General features: G+C 67.9%; 7 protein-coding genes across 7 annotated transcripts; 5 read left to right on the forward strand and 2 right to left on the reverse strand.

Annotated features, from left to right (window-relative positions):
• The first annotated feature begins 131 nt into the window (after nt 1–131).
• Nucleotides 132–2,792, forward strand: FA09DRAFT_329008 (hypothetical protein). The gene is made up of 6 exons (XM_025741995.1): nt 132–502; nt 631–1,210; nt 1,329–1,581; nt 1,698–2,262; nt 2,316–2,560; nt 2,618–2,792. The coding sequence occupies exons 1-5, from the start codon at nt 243–245 to the stop codon at nt 2,539–2,541; spliced, it is 1,884 nt and encodes a 627-aa protein (XP_025599327.1). The 5' UTR covers nt 132–242; the 3' UTR covers nt 2,542–2,560; nt 2,618–2,792.
• Nucleotides 2,614–3,635, forward strand: FA09DRAFT_240047 (hypothetical protein). Its single transcript, XM_025739634.1, has one exon. It carries the CDS (start codon nt 2,848–2,850, stop codon nt 3,586–3,588), a length of 741 nt encoding a protein of 246 aa, XP_025599328.1. The 5' UTR covers nt 2,614–2,847; the 3' UTR covers nt 3,589–3,635.
• A 1,703-nt stretch (nt 3,636–5,338) lies between these two features.
• FA09DRAFT_337769 (hypothetical protein) lies at nt 5,339–6,895 on the forward strand (the record flags this gene model as incomplete). The annotated part of the gene is made up of 1 exon (XM_025744028.1): nt 5,339–6,895. One exon carries the CDS (start codon nt 5,339–5,341, stop codon nt 6,893–6,895), a length of 1,557 nt encoding a protein of 518 aa, XP_025599329.1.
• A 996-nt stretch (nt 6,896–7,891) lies between these two features.
• Nucleotides 7,892–8,500, forward strand: FA09DRAFT_240245 (hypothetical protein). Its single transcript, XM_025739636.1, has one exon. The coding sequence runs from the start codon at nt 7,992–7,994 to the stop codon at nt 8,415–8,417; it is 426 nt and encodes a 141-aa protein (XP_025599330.1). The 5' UTR covers nt 7,892–7,991; the 3' UTR covers nt 8,418–8,500.
• FA09DRAFT_240113 (hypothetical protein) lies at nt 8,365–10,603 on the reverse strand. Its single transcript, XM_025739635.1, has one exon. It carries the CDS (start codon nt 10,453–10,455, stop codon nt 8,839–8,841), a length of 1,617 nt encoding a protein of 538 aa, XP_025599331.1. The 5' UTR covers nt 10,456–10,603; the 3' UTR covers nt 8,365–8,838.
• A 155-nt stretch (nt 10,604–10,758) lies between these two features.
• FA09DRAFT_329010 (hypothetical protein) lies at nt 10,759–12,729 on the forward strand. The gene is made up of 5 exons (XM_025741996.1): nt 10,759–11,120; nt 11,189–11,380; nt 11,443–11,528; nt 11,583–11,670; nt 11,726–12,729. The coding sequence occupies exons 1-5, from the start codon at nt 10,965–10,967 to the stop codon at nt 12,701–12,703; spliced, it is 1,500 nt and encodes a 499-aa protein (XP_025599332.1). The 5' UTR covers nt 10,759–10,964; the 3' UTR covers nt 12,704–12,729.
• FA09DRAFT_359661 (hypothetical protein) lies at nt 12,694–14,811 on the reverse strand. Its single transcript, XM_025745145.1, has one exon. The coding sequence runs from the start codon at nt 14,433–14,435 to the stop codon at nt 12,837–12,839; it is 1,599 nt and encodes a 532-aa protein (XP_025599333.1). The 5' UTR covers nt 14,436–14,811; the 3' UTR covers nt 12,694–12,836.
• Nucleotides 14,812–17,286: the final 2,475 nt, after the last annotated feature.

The raw sequence follows: 17,286 nt of genomic DNA on the forward strand, positions 1-17,286 counted from the left end.
AGCGAGGTGGTCCAGCTTGTGCCGCTCGGGCCGCTCGGGCCGCTCGGGCAGGGCAAGAATGATCTGGCGGCTGCTGCGCCGGCGTCGAAGTCGCATCTCTGCCGAATTGCACACTTGCCTCCCGACCACGACGCCTCTCCTGCGCTTGCCTCTCTGCTGTTGTTCTCTGCGCTGCGCCTCGTCCCTCCAATCTCTTCTCCGTGCCTCGCGCTTGCGTGCATTGCACAGGGACCGCGACAGCCATGCAGGAGCAACGTCCTCATCGCATAGACGTCGTCGTGCGCCTGCCCTTCGACTGGCCCGAGTCTCAACGGCGCTGGCACTGGCTGCAGCTCCTACAGCACGTCGAGGCACCGCGGCAGTTCTCACTCTCCGCCATGATCAAGGCCAAGCACATCGCCGAGGGACCTTACGCCGTCATCAGCCCCTCGTACATGCTGCAGCGCTTAGCGCAGCGCTGGGAGCTGGCCGACCTGGTCGAATGGACAGTGACGATGTGGGGGTGAGTCCTCGTTGCGCGTGTCGCAGCGCGGGCTTGCACGATAGAGTGTGGCTGGCTCGCACTGGCTGCGTGACACTTGCTCTGCTCGTGATGCCGCGTCACCGCTGACTCCCGGAGTCCCCCCTTAGTGCGCATCTCACAGCACTGCCATTGCCGCGGCCGTTCGAGTTTCGTGACGGAGAGGACGAGCGAAGCACATGCTTCTCTGCCGGACTCGCATGCGCCGGCGACTACAAGCTGTTCCTCGGGCACACCGTCTTTCGCCCGCGTGGAGAAGCGCGCCATCTGAGTCCGAAGGACGACTCTGCTGTCCCGCGGCCGATTGAGATCGACGAGACCGGCTCGTGCTGCTTCGCGTGGCAAGCACTGCCCGATGCAGGCGCGACGAAGGACGGTGGCTCGCTCGCCGCTGCAGACGCCTCGCTGCTTTCCCTCAGCTCGAGTCTTGCAGAGACGGGTCAGCACTGGTGGCGCACGTGGACGGAACGCGACGACGCTGACCGTCCCAGCATCATCAAGGCCGAACCCATGACCGTCCTCCTTGTCGACTTCTCGCTCAGCGACCGATGTGGCTACGTCTCGCACTTGGCTGCATTGCCATCGCGCGCGTCTTTCAGCGAGAGCATCGTCTCGCTTGAATGCAAAGCGAGTCGTGCGGCCGCGCCAAGTGGCACCTTGACAGCAGAGGCCAGCAAAAGAAAGCAACAAGTATGTCAGGTTGTGGCTCGAATGCGGACTAGAGCGCCACCTAGAACAGAGAGGATCGCGCCTTGCCGCCTTCATACTGTGGGTCTGATCGACGCTGACCCTCTTTCCCGTGTCGCAGTCACGCACGAGACGCTCCGAGCTTCTGGCATTGATGCCAGCGAAAGCGTGCGCTCTCGCCGGGTGTCATCAACTCGCCTTCTGCGATGGCGCTCACATCGTGGATCTGGCATCAGCTGCAAGTCTCGAGGCCATCCGTGCGGCATGGCTGCGCTGCTGGCAAGCAATTTACCGGGCGTCTGGAGGGCAAGTGCGCGCAATCAGCCAGGGCGAGCTACTGGCCGACGCCATGCTGCGCATCGGACTGTGCGATGGTGAGTCGGCTTGTCAGACTCTCGTGCGGCGGATACACCACATGTGTGGAGTGGCCATCACAGCCGAGCCCGGCTCGCCTGTCGGTGTCCGGGGCTGACTCGCTCGTGCTCTACAGTTCGTCTAGGCGCCCGCATCACCTCTACGAACGCCGGAGCATCGAGCGCTCACGCAGTCTGCAATATGCTCCTGCTGAACGCGATTGCGCATCGGGCGTACGACTACGGTGTCTGGCTCATCTCGCCGAACGGAGACACCTGGCAGGTACAAGACGAAGGCGGTGACCTGCATGACCTCCTGCGGATGTTACCGCCTGATACTGCGGAGGCGTCCCACACGCCAATCCAAGCCCACGGACACGCGTACCCGATGCGCCTGAAACTGACTCCCGCAGGCAATGGGTTCGACAGACTGCCGCAGATCCATCTCGCCACCTTGGCTCGTCTCTTCGCGCAGTTCGTGCCGACCGACACCAAGGGCGTCATCCGGGACCGCCTCGGCATGACGGCTCCTCTGCCGGACGCATCTACGCCTGGCGAGCCCGGCAGTGAGCCTATGCCTGCGCCATCGCGCAGCATGGGAAGTGCCGAGCGCTCTGCTGCGCCGTCATGCCTGACGAGCGTCGACAGAGGGTCGCCTGGACCTCGTGCGAACAAGATCCACGCGGAGGACCTCGCCAACAGGTAAGGCTTGCTCTCGTGTTCTGCCTTCACTGAACTCACGTTTTTGTACGCAGCGTCACATCCGACGACGACATCGCAGGTCCCGCCTCTCGTGACAGCGGCAGCGAAGCGTCTCAGTCGTCCTTTAACGCATTCCTCGCCTCCGAGCAGGCTGACGAAGAGCGGAGGAGGGGCTTGCAGAAGGACCGCGCTTTGGGCATGCGATGGCTCGCGGTCGCATTCACGGCCGCTGCCACCGACCTCGAGAGATTGACATCGGAGGGCACGAGTGCTGCATGATGCGCCGTCCTCACAACCTGTACGTGCGCTGCGAGAGCAGTGGAGACGTCTCTCCTGGCTGACGCACTTCCTCTAGCCCCATCTCAGTACGCTGCGCATCTTGCTCCTCGCGCTGTCTGCTCATCCGTCCGCGTCGCCATTCATCAGCCCTCTCGCTCCAACGGCGCGTACGTCGAGCCAGCTTCGCATCGAGATGATACCAACCATCCTAACCCATCGCGTCACCACCAATCGTCCAATCACATGTTCTCATCGCGCGGAACGTGAGATTTTGGTGTGTGCGAGGCCTGACTGCTGCGACAGAGCATGAGCAGCGACCGTCGGAGGCTGACCTGCTTACACGAGCTGCGAGAGCGGAGAAGGACGCCCTTGTGGTTGCCTCCTAGATCAACTCGGTCAGGCGTGCTTGGGTGCCCGACTCCTTTGTGCCGACGCGCCGGGTGTCCGTCAGTGTCCAAGGGCCCCAGTGCGCCTCGAGAGCGTAGAGCAGGGATGCAGGCAGACCCTAGCCAGCGTTCGAGGCGCCACGGGTGCCCCCGTGGCACCACGTTATGCGCCCGGCGGTCCGCGACGCCAAGGGCCGCGGCGGGAAGCATGCCAAGGCCGGCCGTACCGCTCCTGCGGGCACTTCAGCTTGGGCGGCTCGTCGGTCCATGGTGCGAGGCCTCAGCCGCATCAGACGCAGCGCAGAGCGCTTGCGTCGTCGTCGTCGCCGCAGCGAAGACAGTTGCCGCACGCCGGCTTCTGCGCCGCTCCATGTATGGCAGGGCCCCTCCCGCTTGGCAGGAGGTGGGAGCCACGCGAGACCGGAGGCATGGTTCGAGGCGCCCAGACCTTGCGCGCTCTGCAAGCCGCGGCACACACCGCACGCCGCTGCACGCGCGACGCCCGGGAGAGTTTGCCAGCGCTGCACCGCCAAGCCACGCGGCGGCCCCTATCTGTTCCCGCACGCCGCTGCGCTTTCACCGAGCGCCGCAGCGCCGCCCTCGAGCCTCCATCACCCTCGCCCTCGCGCGCTTGCGACAGCCCTCTTGCCATCAGGCATGACATTGATGGTGCGCTGCTGCGGCCGATGCGCAGGCCGACAGCGGGCTCGCATCGCTGCGCTGCCGGCGTAGAGTTGGAGTCAGGCACCGAGGCGCTAGCGCGCAGGACGGGTCTGCGCTGATCGACGGCGTGCGTGCCGGCCAAGGCTGTGCTGCTGCCGCGCTGCAGGCTGCGGCGTGAGGTGCCGCGGCTGGACGTCGGCGGGGAGCAAAGTTCCCGCTGGTGCGCGGCCGGGCACCAGAGCAGCGCTGCAGTCTGGCCTGCTCCGCCGTGACCCTGGCGCCTCGCGCCTGATCGTGCGCAGCTTCTGTCCGAGGTGCGCGGACGCGGCGGCGCTCTCGTCTGGGCCCGCGCCGCCGCATCACGTCCCGATGGCAGCCGCCACCGCCAGCTCGGGTCGTCTGACCTCGTCTCGCGGAGCCTGCGGGGCGCCTGACGGCTCGCTGGTGGCGCCGCACGGCCAGCGCGACGACGACGAGCAGCGAGCTTGCTCGGCCCACCCGTGCACTCTAGAGTCGGCCAGAGTACAGGGGCGGCGCCGCGTGTGCCAAGCGCAGAGGCTCGCGCAGAGAGTGCGACGTGACGTACAGTACCAGGCAGCACACAGGCCGCCTGCGCCTAGGGCTGCGGGAGGCGGCCAGCAGCGCGCAGCCCCAGCAGCACCCTGACGGCACGCCTCGTGTGACGGCTGAGGCTGCGGCGCAGGCGGCAGGCGTGCGGCGGCGTGCCGGCTGCCGCACGCGGGCTGACGCTGATGCGCTGCTGCGCTGCGGCGCGCCGCCGCGTCTCGGCACCGCCCGGCCGCCGTCGATTTCAGCAGCCGCTGCCGCCGCGCAGAGGGGCGCAGCTCTGCGCCTTGCACCCCGGCCCGAGGAGGCACTCGAGCAGCACAGCGTCAGCGGCACTGCAGAGCCTCGGCACCGCGCGCGACGCCGCTTGCAGCGCAGAGAGAGGCAGGCCACGCCGCAATTTCGGCCTGAGAGGCGCGCTCCCGCCTGCGCTCGGCGCCTGCGCCGGGTGACGCACTCGCCTCGTCGATGGCGCTCTGCCTCGCCGGCGCCTGGCAGACGCAAACGCGGCAGGGCCCAGCCTCAGCTACACCTTCGGGCAGCGCTGGGGCTGCTTCCTCCCTACCACCACCTCGTCCGCCTCGCTCGCCTGTGCTCCTCGCTGCCTCTCTTCTGTGCCCCTCGCCGCTGCTGCTGCTGCTCGCGTGGCGCTGCGCGGACCCTCGCCGCCGGCCGCATACACGCCGCCCGGCCGACCCTGCTCCGGGCAGCACGGGCTCTGCCGCTTCTCAGACGGCAGGCACCCTCGGCACGCTCCTCGCCGGCGGCTCACTGCACGCTGCTTTGAGCTGGACGCCGCACGCAGCGCCCACGCACGCGCGCCGCTGCAGCAGCACGGCCAACGGCTCCCGCTTGCGCACGCGTCGCCGCCGTCCCGGCACGGCCGCTCAAGCGCCACACTCGGCTGGCCGCTGCACACGCGTGGACCCAGCGACTCGCCTTGGCAGCCTTGCGTCGGCACAGCCGCGCATCTTGCTTCCCCGCAAGGCGCATCTGTGTTCCACTTGCACTTCCATCATCCATCGACCCCCGACTCGCCTCACGCCGCCACGATGCTGAGCGCTCGCTCGTCGGCCTCGTCCACCTCGACGGCAGCATCCTGCGCCCGCACAGCTCGCCCCTTGCCTCCGCCTCGCCGCAGTGCTCTCGTCTCCATGGCCCTGGCATGGGGCTCGGCAGCCATGGCTTCGGCCGTGCTGCCCGCTGCACACGCCTCTCCTCTGCCTGTTGCGGGCCTCGCTAGTTCTGCTGCCGCCGCCGTGGCCCGCGTGGCGCGCCGTGGAGCAGCTGCGGCGCCGGCTACAGCGCGTGCAGCCGGCAGCGCCGCATTGCTCGGACGCAGCCCCATCTCAGAATCCGTCGCTGCGCCATTGCTCGCCAAGCGCCGGCCGTCGCTGGACTCCTCAAACATGCTGACAATCGGCGGCAAGCTCTCGCTCGACTTTGTCATCCTGCTTGCCGTCGCAATGGGCTTCGCCCTAGTGTGCCTTTTCTACGTCTACTCCGCCTCGTGCCTGTCGCCGCGGCGAAAAGGCGGCGTCGTCAGCGCAGACCGAGAGCAGGCCATGCGGCAGCTGCGGCTGCGCGGAGGCGGCGGCTACGCCACCGACACATCGCCGCGCCGCCTGACCATCGCGCCCGTCGTCGAGGGTGGCGACGGCTCGAGCAGCGAAACGTTCGTCATCATGCGCGCCGCAGAGACGCGGCCCCCCAGCGAGTTCACGCGCAGCTCGCGGCCCTCCTCGAAGACGAAGCTGCTGCCGAACGGTAGCAGACCGGCAGGCCCGCGCCGCATGACGAGCGGACCGCGCCCCACGAGCACTGGCCGCGGCTATAGCGTCAGCAGCATGAGCATCAGCAAGTACGCGCGTCCCTCCTCCGAGGCCGGCAGCGGCATGGGAGTCGAGCGGCCTGGCATGCCCAGCCACCCGAGCCTCAACAGCCTGCTCGTGATGCCGGTGATGCCGGGCGCGCGCGGCTACGACGTCGACAGCGCCGGCAGCAGCTCCAGCACCGTCACGCTCGCCACCGACCGCTCCTGGGAGCGACCCGAGGCTGCAGGGCGCGCAGCGTATCGCGTTGGCACGCGCGCATCCCGCTACGGCCAGCAGCCGACGCCCATCGTGCGCACCGTCTCTACGCGCGCGCATGCCTTCTCGCCCTCTGCTAGCTCCTCTCTGGGTCGCGGGCAGGATCTGCAGCGCATCCGCTCGAACAAGGAGCGCAACAGTCGCATCCACTACCCGCCAGAGTTCGACGGCTCGTCGCCTTCGCTTGACTCGCACCACCCGCTCGACCTGCGCCGGCACATCACCGAGCCGGCGCGTGGCGAGTACACGCGGCGCGACAGCACGCTGAGCATCGGCTCCGAGGTGCAGGGCTTCCTCTCGTCCAACAGCCGCGACGTCAGCCCGACGATGAGCCCGTCGCTCGGCGGTCCGCCGCTCTCGCTGCCGCACTCCAACTACGGACACGCCTCATCGGGCAACAGCAGCTCCGGGCACGACTCGCTCGAGTCGCCCTCGGCGCGCCGCACGGCCGTGTACGCCGACATTCCGCTGCGTCCGCAGTACGCGCAGGCCCACGAGTCTGAGGCGCCGACGAGTGCCGACGGCCTGCTGGCCATGTCCTCGCCGCCGCGGCAGCACTCGACGGACCCAGTCAAGCCGCCCGTGCCGTCGCGGAGCCGTCTGCCTGCGTTTGCGCGCAGCAACAAGCTCTCAAGGAGCTACGTCTAGCTCGGCCTGCACACCATGCTCTCATCTCCTGCCCTGCACACCTCACGACCCTCTCGCATCGCCCCGAAACTCTCAACTACCTGCCTCTCTGCACGCTCCTCGCACATACAGCTTCTCTCTCTCCCCCCTCGTCTCGGATGCGTGCGCGCTGCGTCCCCTTGCGGCGCCCCGACAGCGTCCCTGCGATGCTGGCGTGGGAGCTGATCACAAGATCGCTCCTCCTCGCCGGTCGCGCCTAGAGCCGTCGAGCCTCCTCCTCCTCCATTCGGTTCGCCTTCACACACCCACGTGGCCTCGTTCCACGCCTCGTCACCCGACACTTACGCACCTCTAACTCATACACTCACACTCACACACACACCTCCACGCGCCGTCGCCGGCTCGTCGCCTGACAGCCGCGCAGCGCGCACAATGAACGCATGCATCTTCTCTCGCCGCGTCTACCTCTGCGGGTCATGCTCTGCTGCGGTGTGTGTCGAGGAGCGACCGTTCACCTTGCTCAAGCTCTCTACCAAGACTGATGTCACCCTCCCTTAAAGTCGTCAGGCACGCAGCACCACGTGGTGCGCTCCGGCACGGCACTGCGCCTCCGGCTCCGGCATCGGCAGCGTGCGCGTGGACCACGCCGCGTGCGTTTGCGCTGCGGAGCTCCGCGGGTGGCCGCTAAGCATCGGCAAGATCGCCGCCCGGCACACCCTTGCGAGTGGATGCCCCAAGCCTCGGGTGAGCCGGCGGCATCTCTGGCCCGCCGGTCGACGCTGAGGGCCTCTGTCTCGCTCCGCATGCCCGAGCGTAGGCCTTGTGCACGTCGCTGCTCCTCGTGAGGTGACGTCGATCGTTGCACGCCCGTGCTGCCGTGCAACCTTGTGCCTCGCTGCTCCATGCGCATCTCCACATACGAGCCGCCACGCGGTGGCCATGGCTGCGAGCTCATGGCGCCGGCAGTGCTTGTCCGCGACTGACGAAGCGCCGACTGGAGAGGTACTTAAGACGACTCTGGGACGAGCTTCGTCGATGATCACTCATCAGCAACTCATCTCGCCATACGCAACCAAGCTCTAGACCACCCTCGCCGCCTCACGCAAAGCACATCAAGATGCTCGTTCCCGTCGCCGCTCTCGCCGCCTTCGCCACCGCTGCCTCTGTGGCCGCCGCACCTGCCGGTCCTTCGACGACGCCACTTGCCCGGGGCAACCGAGGCAACCACGGCTACGCCACCGTGCGAGACATCGGACAGTACGAGGCGGGGAGTAACTGGTGTCATGTCTACGCGGAGTCGACGCCCTACCGCGTCGTCCTCTCGAACGACTTCCTGGCCGACACGCCGCCGGCCTTCTGCCGCAACGTCACGGTGCGTGCAGATCTGAGGCGGCGAAGCGAGATCGCAGCTCATCTTCTCCATCCACGGCAGATGACTGCCACAGAGAACGGCAACTCGTGGCACGGCGTTGTTGTCAACGGCTCCAGCGACTACGCTTTCAGTAAGCACGCCTCACAATGCACTTGCCTCAGCGCTCGCTGACGTGTGACCACTAGGCGACATGGGCATCTCGCAGGCCATCTACGATAAGCTTGGCGTCGACACAGGCGCAGTCGAGATCACCTGGAACGCAATGGCGTAGATTCGTCCGTGTCGTACCACCGTTCCGCCTTCCTACCAGCCTCACTTCATATGCTTGTCCGACCTACTACCTAGACATCGATGACGCTTCGCACGAACGTACGCCCATGTCCCGGTTGCCTGAGGATGTGTGAGGTGTCAGGTTGGATGGCCAGCTCCGCGCAGACGGCACAGCACCACTCACCGCCAGCCGCAGCGCCACTCGCTCGCCCTCGTGTTCTGTCCCAGCGCGCTATTGCCGGCGCCCGTGTGCTCCATGAGCATTCGCGACGAGATCACGATGCCGGCATGGCCGCACAGGCTGACTGTTCGGCGGTTTGCATCAGCGAGCGGCGTTTGACACAGCAGCCTGACAGCACTCACTCTCGCCAGTCAGGCACTGCAGCAGCACCGCGTTCGCCGGCGTCAGTTGCCGCAGATCGTTGCCCGTCGTGTACAGGCTGAGCAGCCGCTGCGCCAGAGGCAACATCGAGCGATGCAGAATGAGGCCAGAGCCGCCCGCGCCGATCCAGCCAGCGAGCGGCGTCTCATCCGGCGGGGTCTGGTGCTTCGACTCGGCAGAGAGACGAAGGTGCGCCGAGGTCTTGCGGTCCTGCTCGAGTGTCGCAACGACGGCCTCCATGCCGCGCCAGCCCCACTTGCCGCACAGCGCATAGTCGTCTTCCACCACGAGTGTCCACTCCGAAGCGTCCTTGCGCTGGTGCGACCAGCGCAGCAGCTCTGCGAGGTGGAGGTGATGCCGCACGTGGTCGGCCGGGTGCTGATCCTGATCGCGATAGAAGACGACGGACGAGGAGCGGTTGCCCAGTGGCCGCGTGATGTGCTCGTAGTGCGCGGCAACGCGATCGAACGCAGGGTGCTCCTTCTCGGTGAAGTGCGTGAAGACCGACAGACGAGGCGGCGACGGCAGCACGGACTCGGTCGGGATGATGTCGAAGTACGACGCGACGGTGCGCTGCAGCAGGTCCGAGGAGATGTCGGAGCCGCGCGGCCGGGGCGCGGTCAGGAGCACAATGTCCAGCAGCGGCCGACCAGCCGTCGTCGTGGGCCCGACGTCGGCAAGCTTTGGCCGTAAGGCCAGTCGGTCGGCCGTGAAGATCGACACGACGCAGAAGGCCGCCAGATGAGCGAGCAAGCGGCTGAGGACGATCTTGGTCGATTTGCGCGCGCCTGGCGGAGCGATGATGCTCGGAGTGCGCTGGTGCCGCGACGACGTGGCTGCCTCGTCGTCGCTGGCTTGCGGCTGCGCGTTGTCGGCAGAGCCCAATAAGCTGTACTTTCCCTGCAGCTGGAAGCGCGACGCCAGCACATTCAGCACACCGAAAATCGCCCCGACGACTGCGCCGCAGGCGTAGCTCCACGGCGCGCCCTCGATGAGGCAAAGCAGGCCTGCGACGCCGGCATGCAGCGCCACGACTCGATTCGAGCCTGCCAGAGGCGTCGAGGCGGCGCTTGGCACTGGCGACGGGTCATTTGGCAGGCGCAGCTGCAGGAAGGTGGCCACGTCGATGGCGACGAGCACTGGTCCCAGCCCCGCCGTGGCCTCGTACACGGCCGGGTGGCTGAAGAAGAACGGCACCTTCCAGCCAAGTGCCACCGAGGCGAGGGCGAGGAAGCTGCGCAGCGTCACCGTCAGGATCCAGAGCGCATACACCGTCCAGGGCGCAAGGAGCAGCGGCGCGCGAGGAATAACGATGAGCGCGAGCAGGGCGAGCTGCACGATGCGCGTCACTGCCGTCAGGAAGGAGCCGGCCGGCAGCACGGGCCCGAGCAGCGCCGCCGCGAACTCGGGCGGCGATGAGAAGAGAATCTGGCGCGGCTCAAACGGCACGCGCAGCGCCTTGGGCAGCACGAGCCATGCGCCGAAGCTCAGCGCCGCATAGATGAGGGCGCTGGCGTTGACGTCGTAGACGCCCTGCTGCAGTGTCCCGGCCAGCATGGCGGCCGGCGAGTGCGACGCTGTGCGGCGTCGTGCGATGCAGCCTGGGTCTGTGCACCGGTCCGCTATGCTTGCTGCGGGTCCCTGGCCATGCGCGTTGATGTGGTTTGCTGTCAAGAGGCAGCAAGGCGCGTTATCGACTGATTGAGGCGGGACATGCAGGCTGCATGCCTCAAGGCGCGCGCGCAAGGCTTCGCACAGCGCCGCCTCGGTGCACGCGCCCGCTCACGTGACGCTGCGCCGCTGAGTGGAGCTGCTCCACAGCCGCCGCGTCGGCGCGGCCCCTCTTCCTCTTCTCATCCACGACGGCAGCAAGCAGCGCAACACAGGCCAGGCGCAGAGTCGGAGTCAGGGCACTCCTGGATTCGTGCCCCCGCGCAGTGATCTCTGCTCTGCAGCAGGCCCGCGCCGGACCTGACCAGGCGCCTGGCAGTCTTGCTCACGCCGTCTTCTGATGCTCGCGTAGCGGCTGCCACGACCGTGCCCCACCGGTCAAGCCGCTGCCCAGCATGGATCCGTTCCAGATCCGGCTCGACTTTCTCTCGCTGCTGCGCCGGCTCACGGCGTCGCAGCAGTCGATCGCCAAGCTCGTGGCCTTTGCCAGTGTGCACGCGCCAAAGGCGCGCAACGACATCTGGGACTGCATCGTCTCCGAGACGGGCAAGGTGTGTGCCAGAGCAAGAGTGGCCGTCCATCTGCCGACGGCGCTGAGCTCACGCCCTCTCCTTCGCAGGCGAATCTCAATGCGCGCCTCAACATCCTCTTCCTGCTCGATGCGCTGGTGTCCAGCTCTGGGGCGCCGACTACGTCCTCTGCGCAGGGCGGCTATCTTGATCTTGCCGCGCGCGATCTCCGCGACATCATGGCGCTCGTCGTGCCAGACACGCGCGACGGCGTACAGCTCAACGCCAGCAGTGCTCTGCGTGTGAGTGCGGGCGGGCGAAAGACGCAGCAGGGCGTGTAGCTCACTGGCTGCCTGGCCGTCAGGTGCTCGCCACTTGGAATGTCGAGCGTGTCTTCTCGCCCGCACTGATCAAGGACTCCGAGGAGGACATTGTTGCGCGGCAAAGGCGGTGCGTCCCTCTGCGCATCAGCTGTGTCTGGTCGGCTCGCTGACTGCCCTGCAGCGTCACCGCCGCGCCCCGCGCGGAGCAGCGGCCAAGCGACCTCTCTGAAGCTGATGTGCTCCGGCGCATCGAGGAGGACCGTGAGCGCGTGAGTCCCGGTCATGCTGGTCGAGCTGCGCCTCAGCTCACTATAGACTCTTCAGCACAAACGCCTGCGCGAGCGCGGCTGGATCCTTCCGTCCAAGTCTTTTCTCGACGCGCTTCCGAGCACGGGAGCATCCCGGGCAAGCGGCAACCATCTTCTCTCGACGCCCTCGCACAGCACCAAGGCCAGTCCCGCATCTCCTCGCGAGCCGCCAGGGCCGCCGCGTGCGTCCGGCATGAAGCGGCCCGGGCAGGCTTCTCTGCCGCCAGCAAAGCGCGCTCGTCAACTGCATTCGACGGACGATGCGGCGTCGCACGGCCCAGTTCTGCCTGACCCGCTCGACGTCGAGTTCGACGAGCTCTGGGAGACCGTCTCGGACCTCAACGAAGACGACCTGGAGACGATGCAGGAGGACGACGCGCAGTGGTGGGGCAGCGAGACTGCGCTCTTCCGGCAGGCCGATGCAGAGCGTCGGGCGGAAGAGGCGCGCCGGATGGAGGAGGAGCGCGCACATCAGGCAGCCATCGAGGAGGCAAGCAGAATGCAGAGGCTTCAAGAACTTCAAGAAGAAGAGGAGCGGCAGCAGCGTCTCGCCACGCGACAGGCCCACGAGGCTCAGCGCGGCGTCGAGCGAAACGGCAACCCGCACTCAAGCAGTCCAGCACGAGGCTGGAACACGAATCGAGCGAACCACGAGCAGCGTCCGCCGCCAGGACCGGCTTCATCCCCCTTCGCAGGCCGCGGTGGCCGTGGTTTCCGGCCCATCGGTGTTCCAACTGGCCCGGCCATGCTCAATGGCCACGGCCATGCGGCGTCCAGCAGCCCTGCCGTGGGTATTCCTCCGCGCAACGGCGCTTTCGGCAACGCTACGCCGCCAGCGGCGCCCAGCAGCTTCTCGCGCGGCAATCTCGGCTCCTCGCGCTCCTCGTCGCCCTACGCTGGCCCACCTGCAGGTCCGGCAGGGCGCGGCGGGCCGCCAGGACGCTTCCGCGGTGCCGGTGGCCCTCGACGTGGCGGCTGGCGAGACGCGAGATGAGAAATGAGTATGCGTGCGAATGGTAGAATACAGCGTGTGTGGGAGAGCTGGGACGGGGAATATGGAGAGATGCGCTTGCGGACAAGGTCTAGCGATGAGGTATGGGAAAATCAGGCGGGAGAGGAGGCGGCTTCTACAGCCAGCCGCCGCGGACCTTGAAGCGGTTGGCAGCAGCGAGAGCCTCGTCGTCACGCCGTGGCGGCGACGCCTCGGTAGGGTACGAGAAGGGATTGGCGCGCTCGACCATGGGGCTCGGCATCAGGCTGAGCGGCAGCGGCTGGGCGCCGGCGCCCAGGTCGAGCATGAAGGCATCCTTGAACTCTTGCTGTTCCCGCGCGGCCGCCGAGAGTGGCGAGGCCGAGGGGTGCAGTGCGTCGGCGCTCGTCATGACGATGCGTGGTGTCTGCAGCCTGCTCAGCGCTGGGCGCACTGGCGCTGGAGGCGACGGCGTGCCCGAGGAGCTTGGCGGCGTGGCGGGCAGCTCAGCCTTGCGCGACGCCTGCGCATTCTTGCGTAGCAGCAGCCGCGGTGGGGTAGGCGGAGGCGTTGGTCCGAACGCCGCGTGGTTGCTCTCCGTTCCGAGATCGAGCAGCAGCGAGCCGATGGCGCGACACGGAGCTCCTTCGTCGAGCGGCACGTCTGCATCGTGCTCAGAGACATCGTAGATGCTTCCAGCGCGACTGACGGTGCGCGGCAGGCTGAGGGCGCTCTCAGCAGCCGAGCCCTGGCGCGTCATCAGGTAGGAGGTAGGCATGCTTGGCGGCTCAAGCTCGGCGGAGTAAGCCTCCGCTACGGCCAGGGCATCGTGGCAGAGAGAGAGAGGCGAGCGCTGCGGCGAGGCGTACGTCTCGGCGGCGCGCAGGCGCGACGTGGGCGAGGCGACGGCGAGAGGCATGGCGTGGCGTGGTGAGGCGATCTTGGTGTCGCTGTAGTCGACGAGCGTCCGTGTGGGGCTCGGCAGACCGTCGGCCGAATCGATGATGCTGTTGTAGGGCAGTGTGCCACGGCGGACATGGGTAGGCCGAGGCGGCGAGAGGGCCGAAAGACTGCTGTCGCCCGTCGCAAAGGAGCTGTGCGTGCGGCTCGACGAGGCCGTGGTGCTAGTGCTCTCCTTCTGTCGCTGATGGTCGATGATGTGGCATGTCGTTCCACGCGGCGACGAGAGAGCGAGAGAGCGCACAGACATGTTGCCGATGGGTGCAGCCGCAGAGTAGAGCCAGGCCGAGGGCACCGTTGAGGCCGTCTTGATCTCGTGCTGCTGCGAGAAGCGGTCGCGCGTGCTGAATGCCGGGCTGCTGTGCAGCGTGTCGCAGCTGAGACGCTGCGAGCGTGCCATCGGCGAGGCGAAGCTGCTGCGCACCGAGGCGCGCACTCGCAGCGGCAGCAGATCCTTGCGCTCGGCGGCATACCCATGCGCTGCACTGCGCTTTCGTCGCTGTGCGCGCCAGTGTGTGCGCAGACAGTGCGTCACGATGACGCCCACCAGCACCACCACGACGAGACCAACGACGAGGCCGACGATGCCGCCGGTGCCCAGGCCGCTCGTGGACCCATGGCGGTGCCACGCGTACTTTGGCGAGGCGACCTGCCGTGCTGCCGTGTCGGCAGGTGCAGCTGCTGCGGCATCGCTGGCTGGCGCCAAGGCAGCGGTCTGCGCGGTCGAGGCGTAGAAGCGCCCGCGCCCACTGGCGGACGCGGGCCGTGGACGGGGACTGCGCAGGTCGGCACTCATGGGTGCGGCGAGGAGAGAGAGAGGTCGAGGCGAGGGTGTTCGTCGCGGCTGCGGCACGCCCCGTCGCTCCTTAAGGCGAGGCACTGCGCAGCCGCGCCAAGCGGTGCCCAGCAAGCAGAGCGGCCCGAGAGCGGGCGAGCGGCAGAGGATCGGGCCGCTGCTGGGGACGGCAGAGCAGCAGTGCGGCGGTGACTGAGCGTGCAGCCGCGGTGCGGCGTGCCGACTTGATTCGGGTCTGTCGTGCGACCGTTGGGCAAGCGCCACGAGGGAATGAGGGGCGAGCGGACAGGCAGGCGTGGCGTGAGTGCGAGCGAGGAGTAGGTGGTGGCATGAGGGAGTGCGAGGGGCACGCGGCTGGACGTAGCGCGGCGACGGGTGGGTAGGGCAGGCCGCGCTGCGGCGGGCGATGAACGCCGAGCTGGGCAGAGGCAGCTGATGCTGGGCCAGGCGAGGGTACGGCTGAGCCCCAACGGTCCGGCCTCCATCCCTGCGTCCGGCGCCGAGCGTGTCCAGGGGGCGCCGCGGCCGCAGCCGCGCACCTGCCCCGTTCGGCACGGCACGGCGCGTGTGCTTCTCCCGACGCGTCAGCAGACCAACACCTCGCGCCGCCCTGCTGCTGCCACGCTTCGACGCTCCCGCTGCCGCACCGTCGTCGAGGCCTGCTGACGACGTCCACGCTCACTCGATCCGAGCGCCGCATCGCAGGCAGCTCGAGAATGCTGCACAGCCGTCGATGGCAGCCGTGTTGGAGCGCTGCTGCCTCGGATGGCAGATGCATCGTCGGCGGCCCATCGCCTCCGCGCGATGCCGGTTCCCACGCGCCCACCTGCCTCAAACGGCTGCCGCTCCGAGGCGCCAAGCCGGCCCTCGTGCTACTGCTCCATGCTCCGGCTCCGGCTGCTTCGCTGCAGAACAGGGCTCCCACGATGGGCTGAGATGCGCACAGCAGCGGGCGCTGGGCGCTGCGCTCTGTACTGTTGCTGTCGGACGTCTTGGCCGGCAGCGCTGCTGCAGCGCGCGCGCAGCCACACCGCGCCGGCATGCCCCCTTGCATCATCACCGCGCCGTCGTCACCTGGCACGCAGACCGCTCCGCCCGACGTTGACCCTCGCAGCACCGGCACGTGACTGATCCTCACCCTCGGCGTCGTGTCCAGACAAATCTGCAGCTCCTGCTCGCGAAGCAGCAGCGAGCTATTTCCGGCACGGAGGACGACGCTTTGGCCGCCAAGCGCCGCTGCGGCTCGACGCGCACGCAGCTGCAGCAGGCACGTCAAGATGCAGGCCAGACCGCAGCGGGTCCGAGCGCCGCTTGCCGTGCGCTCGGACGTGAGTCTGAGTGTCGCGTCTCCTCTGCCCTCCATCAGCTTGTCGAGCAAGCGAGCTTCTGTTAAACATCGGCAACGAGCCTTTCGCTGCGTCGGCTGAGATCCAGGAGCAGCAGGGGCGCCGAAAGAGGCACTTTAGCGCCAGGGCCGGGCACCGAGCCGTCTGCGGAGCCGCGGCGACGCGGTGGCGCCTCTTCGCGCGCCGGACTTCAGGCGACCGCGTCCATCTCGAGCGCCTCCCTCCGCCCGCGGCGCAGGACAGGTGCCGTCCGCACCTTGCCGGCTGCCTCTGCACCTGGCGCAGATGCAGAGAGAGCTGTGACGCAACCATCGAGATTGCCGAAGCGCCCGGCCTGTCGCTCTGCCTCGGCGTTGGAAGCGGCAGGCGGCCCGCTCGCTCGCCAGCCGCCAGCGGGCCGCAAGCAAGAGACGCGCTCGCTCGCCGTCGGTGCGCCCCCGCACCCGATTCCGCTCTGCCTGCCCGCGGAAGTCAGCCTCGCCTGGACGTCGGGCGCTGGCCGGCTGCGGCCGGACGTGCATCTCCGCAGGTGCAGCTGCGAGCTGCAGGGTGTGCTGCATCGCAAGGCTGCGCAGGCACGGCGGATGCCCGTCATGGTGCCGCTCCGTGCCGCAGCATGATGCAGCCGGGATCTCGCAGCAGCAGCAGCCTTTCCTATCGTCCGCCGTCGTGGCGCCTTCGAATATCCGGCCTCGTGCCGGAGCGCTGGCCAGGCGCAGCGTCAGAGGACCACTGCGCCCTCGACAAGAGGAGTGAGCTATATGCGTCCCGGGGCGGCAGACGGCATGGGCTTGCCGGCCGGCGGCCTTCGCTGCAGCTGCGAAGGGCGAAGCCTCGCATCTGCTTCTCCTCATTCCGAGCCGATCTCACTGTGACTCGCCAGGCACTGCTGCAGCACTCGCGCCGGAGCCGCACGGACTTATGAGCCGTCACTTGTGTGTCTAAATGCAGTGCTCGCTAGGGGTCGTGGCCGCTGGACACTGGTTGGGGCGCGCGGCAGGCTTCATAAAGTGGAGCCTCACGCCGCACACACGCACCTCTCTCAGCATCCTCCACCCCTCCCTCTCCCGTGCGCCCGGCGCTCCCTTTGCTCCCTCCCACGCGCACCCTTCCCGCTGCGCTCCGACGCTCCTTCGCCGAAGCACGCCCTCTCCCTTCTCCCTCGGCGCAGCTGCACGCGCAAGCTCGCACACGTGCCTCCTCGTCCCCTTGCTTGGCTCGCTAGCGTCGGACAAGCACATTTGCGGCGAGCAGCGCTCTGCAATTGAGCCCTTTGCCTGCTCGGCGCCGTCGCGCATCTCGCTCGGCTCGGCCGTCTCGGCGTCCGCGCCGGCTCGTTCGCGCTACTCAACGCGGCGATTCAGATTCAGCCCCAGCAGAGGGCGGATCTCACGACGCTGCACGCTTGCGCCGCCGCGCAGCTCGCCTCGCTGCGCGTCCGCGTGGTCGTCTGCGACGGCACGTCAGCTCATCACGCTCACGCTCCGCATCCGCACCGCCGCTCC

This window comes from Tilletiopsis washingtonensis (assembly GCF_003144115.1).
Source record: "Tilletiopsis washingtonensis strain MCA 4186 unplaced genomic scaffold FA09scaffold_7, whole genome shotgun sequence".
Classification (NCBI taxonomy): Eukaryota; Fungi; Basidiomycota; class Exobasidiomycetes; order Entylomatales; genus Tilletiopsis; species Tilletiopsis washingtonensis.